Source organism: Triticum aestivum, chromosome 1D, assembly GCF_018294505.1.
Source record: "Triticum aestivum cultivar Chinese Spring chromosome 1D, IWGSC CS RefSeq v2.1, whole genome shotgun sequence".
In the NCBI taxonomy this organism is placed as follows: Eukaryota; Viridiplantae; Streptophyta; class Magnoliopsida; order Poales; family Poaceae; genus Triticum; species Triticum aestivum.
Genome location: NC_057796.1, coordinates 140,927,066 through 140,940,991, shown reverse-complemented (window position 1 = coordinate 140,940,991; position 13,926 = coordinate 140,927,066). Strand labels below are relative to the sequence as shown.

At 50.6% G+C, this 13,926-nt stretch overlaps 1 protein-coding gene across 2 annotated transcripts; it reads left to right on the top strand.

Annotated features, from left to right (window-relative positions):
• The first annotated feature begins 329 nt into the window (after nucleotides 1-329).
• LOC123166838 (S-type anion channel SLAH2) lies at nucleotides 330-4,985 on the top strand. 2 transcript variants are annotated; one of them, XM_044584655.1, is made up of 4 exons: nucleotides 330-511; nucleotides 2,521-2,685; nucleotides 2,786-3,310; nucleotides 3,417-4,985. In XM_044584655.1, the coding sequence occupies exons 2-4, from the start codon at nucleotides 2,539-2,541 to the stop codon at nucleotides 4,557-4,559; spliced, it is 1,815 nt and encodes a 604-aa protein (XP_044440590.1). In that variant the 5' UTR covers nucleotides 330-511; nucleotides 2,521-2,538; the 3' UTR covers nucleotides 4,560-4,985. The 2 variants fall into 2 exon arrangements, with proteins under 2 accessions (XP_044440590.1, XP_044440582.1); XM_044584647.1 differs by lacking the exon at nucleotides 330-511 and adding an exon at nucleotides 2,042-2,364.
• The last annotated feature ends 8,941 nt before the right edge of the window (nucleotides 4,986-13,926 follow it).

Here is a 13,926-nt window from a genome sequence, read left to right as displayed (position 1 = left end):
CGCGATCACCGGTTTCATGCGGCCCTCCTGCCCCAATCACGTGGCCCGACATGATTCCTTTACTTTGGTTGACGTGGCTCCGGGCATCCTTGGATAAGTCGGCCAAGGACGACCACCGTGCCGTAGGTCTATGCGCATAAGACCGACCTATTTTATTTTTATTCTGCTGCGCTGATCAAGATGGAGCTGTACGTTCTGGCAAAAAAAAAATGAAGCTGTACGTCTGTCTTGCTATCCCTTACGCTGGCTGGATTGCCATGTTTAGGAGCTCCGGTCCAGCCTGTCCCCCGCCAACAACCCACGCCGCCGCGTTTGTAATAGGAGAGCTAGGCCACCCAACGGCCGCGCCCGTTTTGGCTCTCTCTCGAGGCTGGGTGCTGGTTCCGGCGATCCTCCACTGCCGGACCGGCTGCCGCGGCCGCCAACATCGCCGGCCGGCCTTGTTCCTTGCTGCCCCGGCCTCCTCCGTCGTCGTACCTAGCTGTCTCTCTCTCTCTCTCTCTCTCGCCAGGTAACATCCAATCCCACTTGTTTTGTTTGCGCCCGGCGGCGTGGCGATCGAATAGATGAATCAGCAATCAAGTTGCATGACCAACCACGTACGCCGCCGCGCGCCTGGGACAAGAGGAATTGTTTATGCGCTCACAAGAATTGTATGCATGCATGCACCGTCGTCGTAGGAATATTAGCTGGCCAGGGATTAGGGCGTAAACCAAGCGATCTAGCTAAGTAGGTTAGGCTCATGCATACGGGACCAGCTTTACACCTATCTCGCCGTCGCCAGGACAAGACGGAGTTTTTTACTTGAATTTTATATGATTTAAAAACTCCTTGTCTTGCACAAGTCATCCTGGGACACATGCGGCGTCTCGTCTATGGCCGGACCAGACGGACGCCACCGCCGCGGACGTGGACGTACGGCTAACGACCGATGTGTTCCGTCCAATATCTCCTCCCAGTCCCAGCTGTGCAATCAAATGAAAATATATACTGTACCACACATGCGGCGCGGTCGATGGGCGACGGCTGATCTTTGTAATGTCTATCTCCAGAATGTCAAGCCTTTCCATGCCCGATCCATCCTCCTGTACCTACGGCTGGTCCCTTGTCAAGACGATGGGGACGGCCCTGATTTTACTACTCGTGTCCTGGACTCTGATTTGAAGTGTGCATGCACAGCTGTTTCTATCTCACACCGTGCATTTTGCGCGGCCTGGAATTGCTCCTGCCACCTGGACTATTTTAGATTGTGAAACTTACGACGACTACTGATGATTCAACAACGTCTGCAGGCCTGATGTGGGAGAGGGTTGTTCAGCAGAATCCTTGCCAATCAGGAGCGTGTTTGTTTTTCCAAACAAGAGGAATCGGTGGGTACGATTAGAGGTCACTGGAACCCAAACGAAATTTTATCCACCTAATAGCTTGAACGATCATCTTGCTACTCCTGAAAGCGACGCTCCAGCAGTAATGCCATACTTGAATGTTTCATTCATTCATGGAAAGAGTCTGCTTACAAAGAGGAGCGAGGATGAGGAAAATGAAATAACCAACTTCCTTGAATTAGGCCGCCACCCCAAACGCACGTTACTGTTGTCATCCGCGTCAGAACGTTGCTGAAACTCCTGCAAAAGTGCAAGTGCAGCACTGCTCGCCACACTTTGGGCGCCTCCTTTCAGAGAGCTGCCAAGATCTGTCAGTAGAAAAAACAAACAGATTTGTGAAGAATTGTGTGAAGCTCTCGTGTAGCGTCATGGAGCAGTATTCACTGCTAGTAGTATACAGCTTGCTCTCACAACCGGTTTGTTTCAGTAGCATCCACAACTGTCAGGTGGTGGCGCGTAGTACCCAGCCAGAAGTACGCATACGGCTCCTTTTTTTTTCCGAGGATGACACATACAGCTCCTAGCTAGGATGTGTCCACGCGATGTGTCACGCACTGATGGGGCCAGTGCCAAGCCAACGAACCAGCCAGTCATCGACTCATCACTATATACGAACGGCGCATTTGCCTATTTAAAAGCCAAACACAAATCGTCGGTTGCACTTGCACATGATCTGTCCACCACCTTGTGTTCCCTGCCTGCCTTCCTAGGTTTTTCCTCCCTCTTCATCAAAAGGGTTTTGTGCTTCTGATGCTGATGCTCTGAGTACTTCCATGCCTGTCCGCCTAGCCTAACAACGCCCAGAAGCGTCTAGTAGTTGCTCAACAACTTGGTTGCCAGTTTTTTCTTAGTTTCTCCAGGCAAGTCAGAAGCTCTACCGATTTCATTTCATTATTAAGATACAAAAAGGCAAATATAAGGCAAATCTGCTGATCGCCTGCTGGTCCAGCTCGACATGGACAGTTTGGCTTTGGCACTAGTAAGTTTGCAGAAAAACATTGATTTGCTCTTGGCAGTTTGGATGGTGACTCCTAATTTGTTTCACTCTCTAGCAAAAAATAATTAGTTAAATAAAGTTTGTTATTTAAGCGCGCTCACTCTCTCCTTGCTTGGTTCTCACACTCGCTCTGTGCAGGTCTCGTCTGAGCGGGCCATGGAAGCCAACACAAGCAGCAAGACCAGCGGTGTGCCGTCCCTCCTCGCCAACGTTGAGGTTTCCCATCTCGACGGCTTCGATACGACCACCCCGATGCAGAGCCCCAAACCGGTGCTTCACCCCGACACGGGCCGCCCCGCCCGGGTGAGTCTTCCGCTCTCTCGTACGGACCACGGCACGGCACGGCTGAAAAGAAATGGAGCTTGGACATGATCGATCGCCTATGTATTTCAATTTGATGCAGATGCGCCCGCCGGAGCGCGTGGCCCCGCGCAGCGAGGCGGTGATCCCAGCTTTCGACTCGCCGTTCAACCCGCCGGGGCAGCGCTCGGGGCACCCCGTGTCTATCAGCCTGCCGTCGTCGCCGACCGGCTTCGGCGAGCCCCTCGTGGCGCCCGGCGGCGACTTGCACGAGCGGAAGCAGGCCATGTCGAACGCGGCGCAGGAGCCGGCGCAGCACGTGAGGTTCGTGCAGCCGCACAGGGTGATGTTCCGGTCGCAGCCGAACCCCGGCGGGGTGCCCACCCACGCCGTGAGACGGATGGGTAGCCGGGGCGGCAGGACGATGAACCGGGACAAGCGCTACGACTCGTTCAAGACGTTTTCCGGGAAGCTGGAGCGGCAGATCACCCATCTGGCCGGCGGCGGCGTGCCGGTTAGTACCCCCGAGGAGGAGGAGTTCGCCCAGGGACAGGGAGAAGCCGTGAGTGGCGACAACGTTGATCGCTTCTTCGCCGCACTGGAGGGACCCGAGCTGGACAAACTCAAGGTACCACTACTTCTTCTTCTTCTTCTTCGGTCGGTCGATCACATTATCATGCATATTGCCCTCCCATTCGAGTCTCAAAATTCTGAAACTTGTGTGATTGCTTCAGTCGTCGGAGGAGCTGGCGCTGCCGGCGGACAAGAAGTGGCCGTTCTTGCTCCGGTTCCCCATTTCGGCGTTCGGTATGTGCCTCGGAGTGAGCAGCCAGGCGATCCTGTACAAGACGATCGCGACGGCGGCGCCGACCGAGTTCCTGCACGTGAACCCCAAGGTGAACCTGGTGCTTTGGTTCATCTCCGTCGGGCTCATGTCCATCATCACGGCCGCGTACGCATTCAAGATCATCTTCTTCTTCGAGGCCGTCCGTCGCGAGTACTACCACCCCATCCGTGTCAACTTCTTCTTCGCGCCGTGGATCGCCTGCCTGTTCCTGGCCATGGGCGTGCCCCCCTCCGTCGCCACCCAGCTGCCTCCCTGGCTCTGGTACGCGCTCATGTCTCCGTTTCTGTGCCTCGAGCTCAAGATCTACGGGCAGTGGATGTCCGGCGGGCAGAGGCGGCTGTCCAAGGTGGCCAACCCGTCCAACCACCTGTCCGTCGTGGGCAACTTCGTGGGCGCGCTGATGGGCGCGTCCATGGGGCTCAAGGAAGGTCCCATCTTCTTCTTCGGCGTCGGGGTGGCGCACTACACCGTGCTGTTCGTGACGCTGTACCAGCGGCTGCCCACCAACGCGACGCTGCCCAAGGACCTGCACCCGGTCTTCTTCCTCTTCGTGGCGGCGCCGAGCGTGGCGTCCATGGCGTGGGCCAAGATCGTGGACGAGTTCGGCGTGGGGGCCAAGCTCGCCTACTTCATCGCCATGTTCCTCTACGCGTCGCTCGCCGTCCGGATCAACTTCTTCAGAGGGTTCATGTTCTCGCTGTCGTGGTGGGCCTACACGTTCCCGATGACCGGAGCGGCCATCGCGTCCATCCGGTACGCCACCGTGGTGGACAACGCCTTCACCAAGGCGCTGTGCGTGGGGCTGTCTCTGCTGGCCACGCTCACCGTGACGGGCCTCTTCGCCACCACCATGGTGCACGCCTTGGTGTACCACGACCTTTTCCCCAACGACATCGCCATCGCCATCACGGACCGCAAGATGAAGCCTATCATGGAGCTGCAGGAGAGTGGCAAGGACGACGACAGCCGCTCCGGCAGCAGCAAGGACGTAGAGGCCGGCGCCACTGCCGCAGTAGCACCAGAAGCTTGATGGAGTGGCTGCGCGATATATTATTTGCGTGGAAATCAAATGATGGCGCCAACGATTGGGGCGGGCACTTGGTGGGATAGGATACGATCGTACTGTACAAAAAAGTTTGCTTGCGCGGTACTCCCTCCATTCCACAATGTAGTGCTTGCTCTATCTCCGTGCTTCAACTTTGACCGTAAATTTAACTACCAAGACCGATTGCGGCGGGAGCAAAAATTATATTAGTGAATTCGTATTCGAAAGAAGTTTTTAATTATGTAATTTTTTCACCCGCCGCAGTCGGTCTCGTTCGTTAAATTTATGGTCAAAGTTCGACCTCGGGAAACGCGGGCGCACTATATTTTGGAATGGAGGGAGTAGTAAAACGGAGAGGAGCTGTCGACGATAGTCACCGGCGTAGAATGAGCAAAGAAGGTCTATTTGGAATTTGCAAGAATCTCACTGGAAACCTCCGTTTCCTAAAAGAATCATACGACCTCTGCTCTGCTTTGCCGAAATGAGCAAATAGCGTCCATTGTCAAGGCCAATGTCAGCGCTGCAGCCACACCAGGCAAGGAAGGGGCCTCACCACCAGCTCGGCCCATCAGACAGAAACGGCCCAACAGCAAGGTCAGCGGGCCAGAGTGGGTGTGACACCGCACCGACTACTTAAGGCGATTCCACCCACAAGCGCTAGGTATCCAGTGGATCACGGCGGAACCGGCGGCGGCTCTCTTCCCCTTTCCCTTCTTCCCCAATTCGTGTATCCGTGATTGTAATTCTAATTGCCACCAGATTCGTGAGATATTGCAATAGATCGAGAGATATATCACTGGGTTGCTTACATCTGGTATCCAGAGCCATGGATCCACACCCTGGCGCATCTAATCGAAACAAGGCTACAGAAATCGATCAAGGATCGAATCGGCGCCATGGATCCATCCTTCAAGGACTACTTCGACAAGCTCACCAACTCCCTCGACGCGATCCACTCCGATATCCGCTCCCACACCACCAAGCTGGACGATCTGGGCCAGTGGCGCCCCGATCTGGAGCGGCGTGTGGATCAGCTCTTCGCGGCGGTCGCCGAACTTCAAGCGCGACCTGCTACCACCACGGAGGAGCGCCCAGTGGAGGCGCCAGCGCCACCACCACCTGCACCACCAGCGCCACTGCGTGACCACGTCGGCACCAGCAAGCGCGCGGAGGGCGACACCCTCGGGTCGATTGACCACGGCATCGACGTTCTTCCACGGGGCCTGGCACCGGCGTTCGCGTCGGTGGCCACCCCGGCCAACGGTCGGTCACAACCCCCCGTCCCATCTACCATCGCATCTCCATACGCGCATGCCAGTCAGATCCTCGCGGGGATTGGCCAGGCTCACCCATCGATCGGGTTTCCCCAATTCACGGGCGAGAACCCACGGCTGTGGAAGACGCTGTGCGAGCAGTACTTTCAAATGTTTGATATCCATGGGAAATATTGGGTCCTGATGGCCTCACTGAATTTCTCTGGCTCTGCATCGGTGTGGTTGCAATCGGTGCAGAGGAAGTTAACTGAGTTTGATTGGGAGTCATTCTCGTCACTTTTGTGTACGAGATTTGGTCGCGACCGTCACCAGCTCCTAATCCGCCTGTTTTATTCTCTGTCACAGAAAACAACTGTAGCTGAGTACATTGAGCAATTTGAGCTAATTATCAGTCATCTATCTACATATTCTGAATCCATCCACCCTTACTATTATCTTACTCGTTTTGTCGAGGGACTCCGGCCCGACATCCGCGTGGTGGTACTGGTGTAGCGGCCACCCGACCTCGACACCGCATGCGCCTTGGCGTTACTCCAAGAGGAGGTAGCAGATGGTGCCTCGCGGGAGCGCGCGCGTACGGGCGCAGCGCGTGCCATCGCCCCGGACTGGAGCCACCGCGGCGGCACGGGCGTGCCCATGGCACTTCCACCACCGCCACCCCAAGGACGACCGCCGACGACGCCGACAGCCATGGATCGGTGCGCGGTGGAAGCCAGCCGTGCAGACAACACCAAGCTCAAGGCACTGCGAGAATATCGCCGTGCAAAGGGTCTCTGTTTCAAGTGCGGGGAGCGATGGGGATAGGACCACAACTGCCCTACCAGCGTCCAGCTCCACGTCCTCGAGGAACTCCTCGAGCTGTTCGGCCTCGACTCTGACGGCGACTCCCCAAGACCACAGCTCGACGACACGTTGGCAGAAACAGCGATGGCAATTTCTTGCCACGCCCTCACTGGTGGCAAATCTCCAAAAGCAATTCGTCTTCATGCATGGTTGCAAGGCCATGAGGTGCTACTGTTGGTGGATTCCGGCAGTTCTACATCTTTCATCGACGCGCGTCTCGCGTCTGTGCTGACGGGCGTGTTACCTCTTTGCCGACCCTGCCGCGTCAAGGTTGCAGATGGAGGAGAACTCTGCTGCCTCTCCCACATACCACGCTGCAGTTGGGTGTCCCAAACACACGAATTCATCACTGACATGAAAGTGCTACCCCTGGGCGCGTATGACGCCATTCTCGGCATGGACTGGCTTGAGGAACACAGCCCGATGAGTGTGGACTAGCGGGGCAAACAGTTGCTGATCACTACTCCGCGTGGACCAGCGCAGTTGCGAGGCCATCAAGAGAGCGTTGGCCCTGCCCTGAGATCAACGCTTTGCAGCTGCAATCCCTGCAGAAACAAGGCTCTCTGACGCAAGTGGTTCAGCTATATCAAGTCACTGAAGGAGACGAAGTGTACACACCAACACCGGACAATATTCAGAAGGTCATTGATTAGTTTGAGGATGTGTTTGGTGAACCAACAGGTCTGCCCCCACGCAGAGATTGTGATCACAGGATACCACTGATGGCTGGAGCACAGCCGGTGAACTTGAGACCGTATAGGCACAAGCCTGAACATAAAGATGAGATTGAAAAGCAAGTACAGGAGATGCTGAAGTCAGGTGTGATTCAGCGCAGCCACAATCCATTCTCTTCACTTGTGATCTTAGTCAAGAAGAAGGATGGCACTTGGCGGCTATGCATAGATTACCGGCAGCTCAACGCCATGACCATCGTGGGCAAGTACCCTGTGCCCATAATAGAAGAGCTACTAGATGAACTGCACGGGGCTAAGTGGTTCTCCAAGCTTGATTTGAGGGCAGGATACCACCAAATTCGACTGGCTGAAGGAGAGGAATTCAAGACCGCCTTTCAAACCCACTCGGGACATTTTGAATTCAAGGTGTTGTCGTATGGTCTGGCTGGTGGACCTGCGACTTTCAACGGTGCTATCACCGGCATACTTCACCCCTTGATGCGTGAGTGTGTTCAGTCCTTCTTCGATGACATACTAGTATTCAGCAAGACGCTGCAAGAGCATGCAGCACATCTCAGCCAAGTCTTTGAACTCCTTCGGCGTGATCAATGGAAGGTGAAACGAAGCAAGTGCAGCTTTGGGCAACAGCGGATAACGTACTTGGGCCATGTTATCAGCGCTGAAGGTGTGGCAACAGATCCCACTAAGGTTGAGGCAGTAGCTGCGTGGCCCACACCTACAAGTGTGAAGGAAGTCAGGCAGTTCTTGGGGCTGGTAGGATACTATCAGCGTTTCGTCCGACAGTTTGGAATCCTAGCTCGACCACTTTTCAACCTCCTCAAGAAGGGGACACCGTTCGTATGGACAGATAACACTAAGCAAAGCTTTCAAATACTCAAACAGGGTCTGATCACAGCGCTGGTGCTTGCTCTACCAGATTTTCAGAAACAGTTCACAGTGGAAACGGACGCATGCAATACAGGAATTGGAGAAATTCTACAGCAAGAAGGGCACCCCATCGCTTTTATGAGCAAGGCACTCTGCCCCAGGTATCAAGGCCTGTCCACATACGAGAAGGAGTACCTAGCTGTGATCGCTGCCGTTGACCAATGGCGACCATACTTGCAGTCCGCGGAGTTCATCATCAAGACGGATCAACGCAGTTTGGTTTACTTGCAAGAGCAGAGACTCACTACTCCTTGGCAACAGCGAGCATTCACCAAGCTACTTGGGTTGCAATACAAGATTGTGTATAAAAAGGGTGTAGAGAATGGAGCCGCAGATGCATTATCTCGCTTACACCACCCAGAGCAGGCCATGGCGATCTCAAGTTGCCAACCAGCATGGCTCGAAGACATTGTAGCAAGCTACAATTCCAACCCTCAAGCACAGCGTCTCCTGGAACAATTGGTAGTCAGACCGGATCCGAAAGGGCGTTTCAGCTTGTCGCAAGGGCTCTTGCGTTTCAGAAATCACATTTGGCTCGGAGGCAGCACTGTGCTTCAGCAGCAGATCATCTCTGCTTTCCATGACAGTCCAGTGGGAGGGCATTCGGGGTTCCCAGTCACCTACAAGAGGATTAGGCGCTTGTTCGCGTGGCCAAAAATGAAAACTCATATCCTCCAATATGTTCAGTGCTGCCAAATTTGTCGACAAGCTAAAGCAGAGCGAGTGGCTTCGCCCGGGCTTCTTCAACCTCTCCCAATTCCTAACAAGTCATGGGATATGATCACAATGGACTTCATTGACGGCCACCCACAATCAGGTCAGTACAACTGCATCTGGGTTTTGGTCGACAAAATGACCAAATTCGCACACTTCTTACCGCTTGCCCACCCTTACACTGCTTCTCGTGTCGCTCTACTATACATGCAACGCATTTACCCCATCCATGGCTTTCCCCAGTCCATTGTTTCTGACCGCGATCCCGTTTTCACTAGCCACTTTTGGCAAGAGCTTTTTCGCCATGCCGGTACTGATCTCCGCATGAGCACTGCTAACCACCCGCAAACCGATGGACAATCGGAGCGTGTGAATCAATGCCTCGAAACTTTTGTTCGCTGCTTTACACATTCTTGCCCCAAGCGCTGGAGCCAATGGATTCCTCTGGCGCAATTCTGGTACAATGCAGCACCACATTCAGCCATTGGCATGACTCCATTCATGGCAATGTTTGGCCATGAGCCTCGCCATTGGGGCATCACTGCCACCTCGTCTTGCTCAGTTCCCGCTCTCCAGACCTGGCTGGATGAACGTGCCACGATTCAGGATTTGCTCCAGCAACATCTTCAGCGAGCTCGCCTGCGCATGAAACAACAGGCAGACAAGAAATGCTCAGAACGTGTTTTTGAGATCGGCGACAAGGTTTACTTGAAGCTACAACCGTACGTGCAAACATCGGTGGCCAAACGAGCCAACGACAAGCTCTCCTTCCGCTATTACGGACCGTACTCCGTCATCGCCAAGATCAACCCGGTGGCCTACAAATTGGAACTCCCAGCGAACGCAACAGTTCACCCAGTTTTCCATGTATCTCTGCTAAGGAAGGCCCCGCTGCCAGGTACGCCAATTCAACAACAACTCCCTACCACCACTGATGTGCCTGCAATCCCAGTCCAGGTTCTGGCGTCGCGCTGGCGTCGCAAACAGGGTGCCATGGTTGAACAGATCCTTGTTCGGTGGTCCGACCCTGCATCACTCAGCGACACTTGGGAAGACAAAGAAGAACTCCAAGCTCGTTTCCCTGCTGCAGAGGCTTGGGGGCAAGCCTCATCGCAAGAAGGAGGGGGTGTCAAGGCCACTATCAGCGCTGCAGCCACACCAGGCAAGGAACGGGCCTCACCACCAGCTCGGCCCATCAGACAGAAACGACCCAACAACAAGGTCTGCGGGCCAGAGTGGGTGTGACACCGCACCGACTACTTAAGGCGATTCCACCCACAAGCGCTAGGTATCCAGTGGATCACGGCGGAACCGGCGGCGGCTCTCTTCCCCTTTCCCTTCTTCCCCAATTCATGTATCCGTGATTGTAATTCTAATTGCCACCTGATTCGTGAGATATTGCAATAGATCAAGAGATATATCACTGGGTTGCTTACATCCATGCATCTGACGTCCACTTTTGATTTCTACCTCGGATCGATAGATATACAATATGTTTTGGCAATTTTGAATTTTGATACATACTAAAATATAATTAAACTTGTATGAAATGTGCGCTCCAAAACACGCAAGACCCAACAGAATTGGTCTGATGCCCGCAGAAAAGCAATGAAAACGTCGAGGTGCACATCAGGTTAGAGTAAAAGTTAAGGTGACACACAGGCAGATAGATCATTATAATTCAATCTAACATAGGATAAAACCCAACAAAATTCATTGGAATGCTATAAACGTTATGGTGCACATCATAATAGTGTACAAACAAGGTAGCACATTGACACAAAATGAAGCATTTACGATCACCTCTAAAACACGACGATACCTAAAGAAAATACATAAAATTTATCCTTGTTTTACAAAAGAAATCAACTATGCCTAATACACGTTCGAAGCGAACTAAAACACAATGAAAAGTTGTGGCGCGCAGCGGAACCGGGTAAAAATATTATAAAACGCAATGAAATGATACTCTAAAACACAATGGAAGCGAACAAAATTGGTTGAAGCACATTGAAACACAACGAAACATTGTTGTGCACTTTTAAAACGCAATGTTACTTATTTCTTTAAACATATTTACATAATAAATTATCCCGGTCACGGTTCCAATGAAGTTCACTTTGGTTTCACCATATTTTAAAGTGAAAAGTACCTACCAAAATATGCACTCAATACTTTCATAGATCTCATAAGGACAAACGTAATGGTACAAGCGGATTATAAATTTGTCTTTTTGTGCAAAAGGATTAAATATAGTACTTGGGTGTACAAGGAGGGAGAATCTAGGTAGTATGAATGGAGTAGGGGGGAGCACAAATAAAAGGTTTTAGTTCAGCCATAAAGCACAAGGATTTGTAGTAAGCAGAAAGCCTTTGCCCTAGTTAAGGAATCAATGTATTCAATCCATGAAATGTCAACAACAGGTTCAATGATCAATCCTGCACTCAACTAAGAAACTTAACTTGTGTCCGCAACTTCTCTAGTGAGGTTGTCAATCACAGTAACTTTGCTAGTTACCAAAGGATTAGCATATCAAGTATTTCAAATTGTTTTGCATGCATAGAATAATAAATTACATAATAACAAAGTACAAGAAAACGTAGAAAAAATATAGTGAGATTCGTAGGTTCACCGGTAGCATTTCTAGATAGCATAGGCATGGCAAACAAACTATAGTTGTCTATCGATTAAATTGTTTCGTTTGTGGTAATTCAAAGAATTAGCAATTAGCCAGGTAAACCTTACAACTAGTTATCATTAAAACATATTTAGAACTAAAAACGCCTTAAAATTATCTTTGATAAAATTAGTTAGCCATAAAATGACCAATTAAAATGTTGATGGTTCGATCACAGCGATCCATAGTACAACTACCAAGTTCAGGAACAATGTGACGTTGGGGTGCAGAATTATATATGAAGCTATTGGAATCTGGATCCATTACCCATCAAAGTTACACGGTCAGGTGTGACGTCCCGGCTTAATAGGAATGATAGACTACTCATATCAACAGCGTGCACCTTCTTTTCCGAGAGCCTGATACGTCCATTTCGCATCATGTTTTCCTACTGTTATTTACAATGTTTTTATCAATATAATACTTTGTGGAGCAATTCTAATGCATTTTCTCTCTTAATTTGCAAGATTTACATGAAGAGGAAGATTGCTGACTGCTGGAATTCTGGACCTGAAAAAGCTATGTCAGAGATAACTATTCTGCACATCTTGAAATGAGCTGAAATTTCACGGAGAATTATTTTGAGATAAATAAAAAATATTGAAGAAAAGAAATACCAGAGGAGGCCACCCAGGTGCCCACGAGGCACCAGGGCGCACCCTGGTGGCTTGTGGGGGCCCTGGCCAGCCTTTGTGGCCCATCTTCTCGTGTATAATCCCATTTGCCATAGAAGAAGAAAAAATAAGAGGAGGACTTTCGGGACGGAACACCGCCATCTCGAGGCAGAACTTGGGCAGGAGCACTTTTGCTCTCCGGCGGAGCGATTCTGTCGGGGACACTTCCCTCCGGGAGGGGGAAATCGAAGCCATCGTCATCACCAACAACCCTCTCATCATGGGAGGATCAATCTTCATCAACATCTTCACCAGCATCATCTCATCTCAAACCCTAGTTCATCTCTTGTATTCAATCTTTGTCTCAAAACCTCATATTGGTACCTGTAGGTTGCTAGTAGTGTTGATTACATCTTGCAGTTGATGCTAGTTGGTTTATTTGGTGAAAGATTATATGTTCAGATTCTTGATGCTATTCAATACCCCTCTGATCTTGGACATGAATATGATTTATGAGTAGTTGCCTTTTCTCTTGAGGACATGGGACAAGTCTTGTCATAAATAATCATGTGAATTTGGTATTCGTTCGATACTTTGATGATATGTATGTTGTTGTTTCCCTTAGTGGTGTTATGTGAACGTCGACTACATGATACTTCACCATATTTGGGCCTAAGGGAATGCATTATGGAGTAGTAATTAGATAATGGGTTGCTAGAGTGACAGAAGCTTAAACCCTAGTTTATGCGCTATTTTGTAAGGGGCTAATTTGGATCCATACGTCTCATGCTATGGTTAGATTTATTTTAATTCTTCTTTCATAGTTGCGGATGCTTGCGAGAGGGGTTAATCATAAGTGGGAGGCTTGTTCAAGTAAGAACGGCACCCAAGCACCGGTGCACCCACATATCAAATTATCAAAGTAATGAAGGCGAATCAAACGAACATGATGAAAGTGACTAGATGAAATTACCGTGTGTCCTCAAGAGCACTTTGCTTACTATAAGAGAAAGAGTTCCGGTTTGTCCTTTGCTACAAAAAAGTATTGGGCTACCTTGCTGCACCTTGGTTGCTATTGTTACTTGTTGCTCATTACAAATTACCTTGCTATCAAACTATCTGTTACCGATAATTTCAGTGCTTGCAGACATTACCTTGCTGAAAATTGCTTGTCATTTCCTTCTGCTCCTCGTTGGGTTCGACACTCTTATTTATCGAAAGGACTATGATTGATCCCCTATACTTGTGGGTCATCTAGACTCTTTTCTGGCGCCGTTACCGGGGAGTGAAGCGCCTTTGGTGAGTGGAATTTGCTCAGGAAAAATTTATATTATGTGCTGAAATTTACTGTCACTTGTTATTACGGAAAACAATCCTTTGAGGGGTTTGTTCGGGGTATCTTCACCTCGACCGGAGGCACAAAGAGTTGCCCCTCAACCTACTGAAAATGTTTATTATGAGATTCCTTCGGGTATGATAGAGAAACTGCTTGCTAATCCTTATGCAGGAAATGGAACCACTACAAAAAAAAAAGACACATCCGTGACATTTTGGTCGAACGGAATTTTTTCTGTCATGCTTATGACACTTCTATGACGATAATTGCGA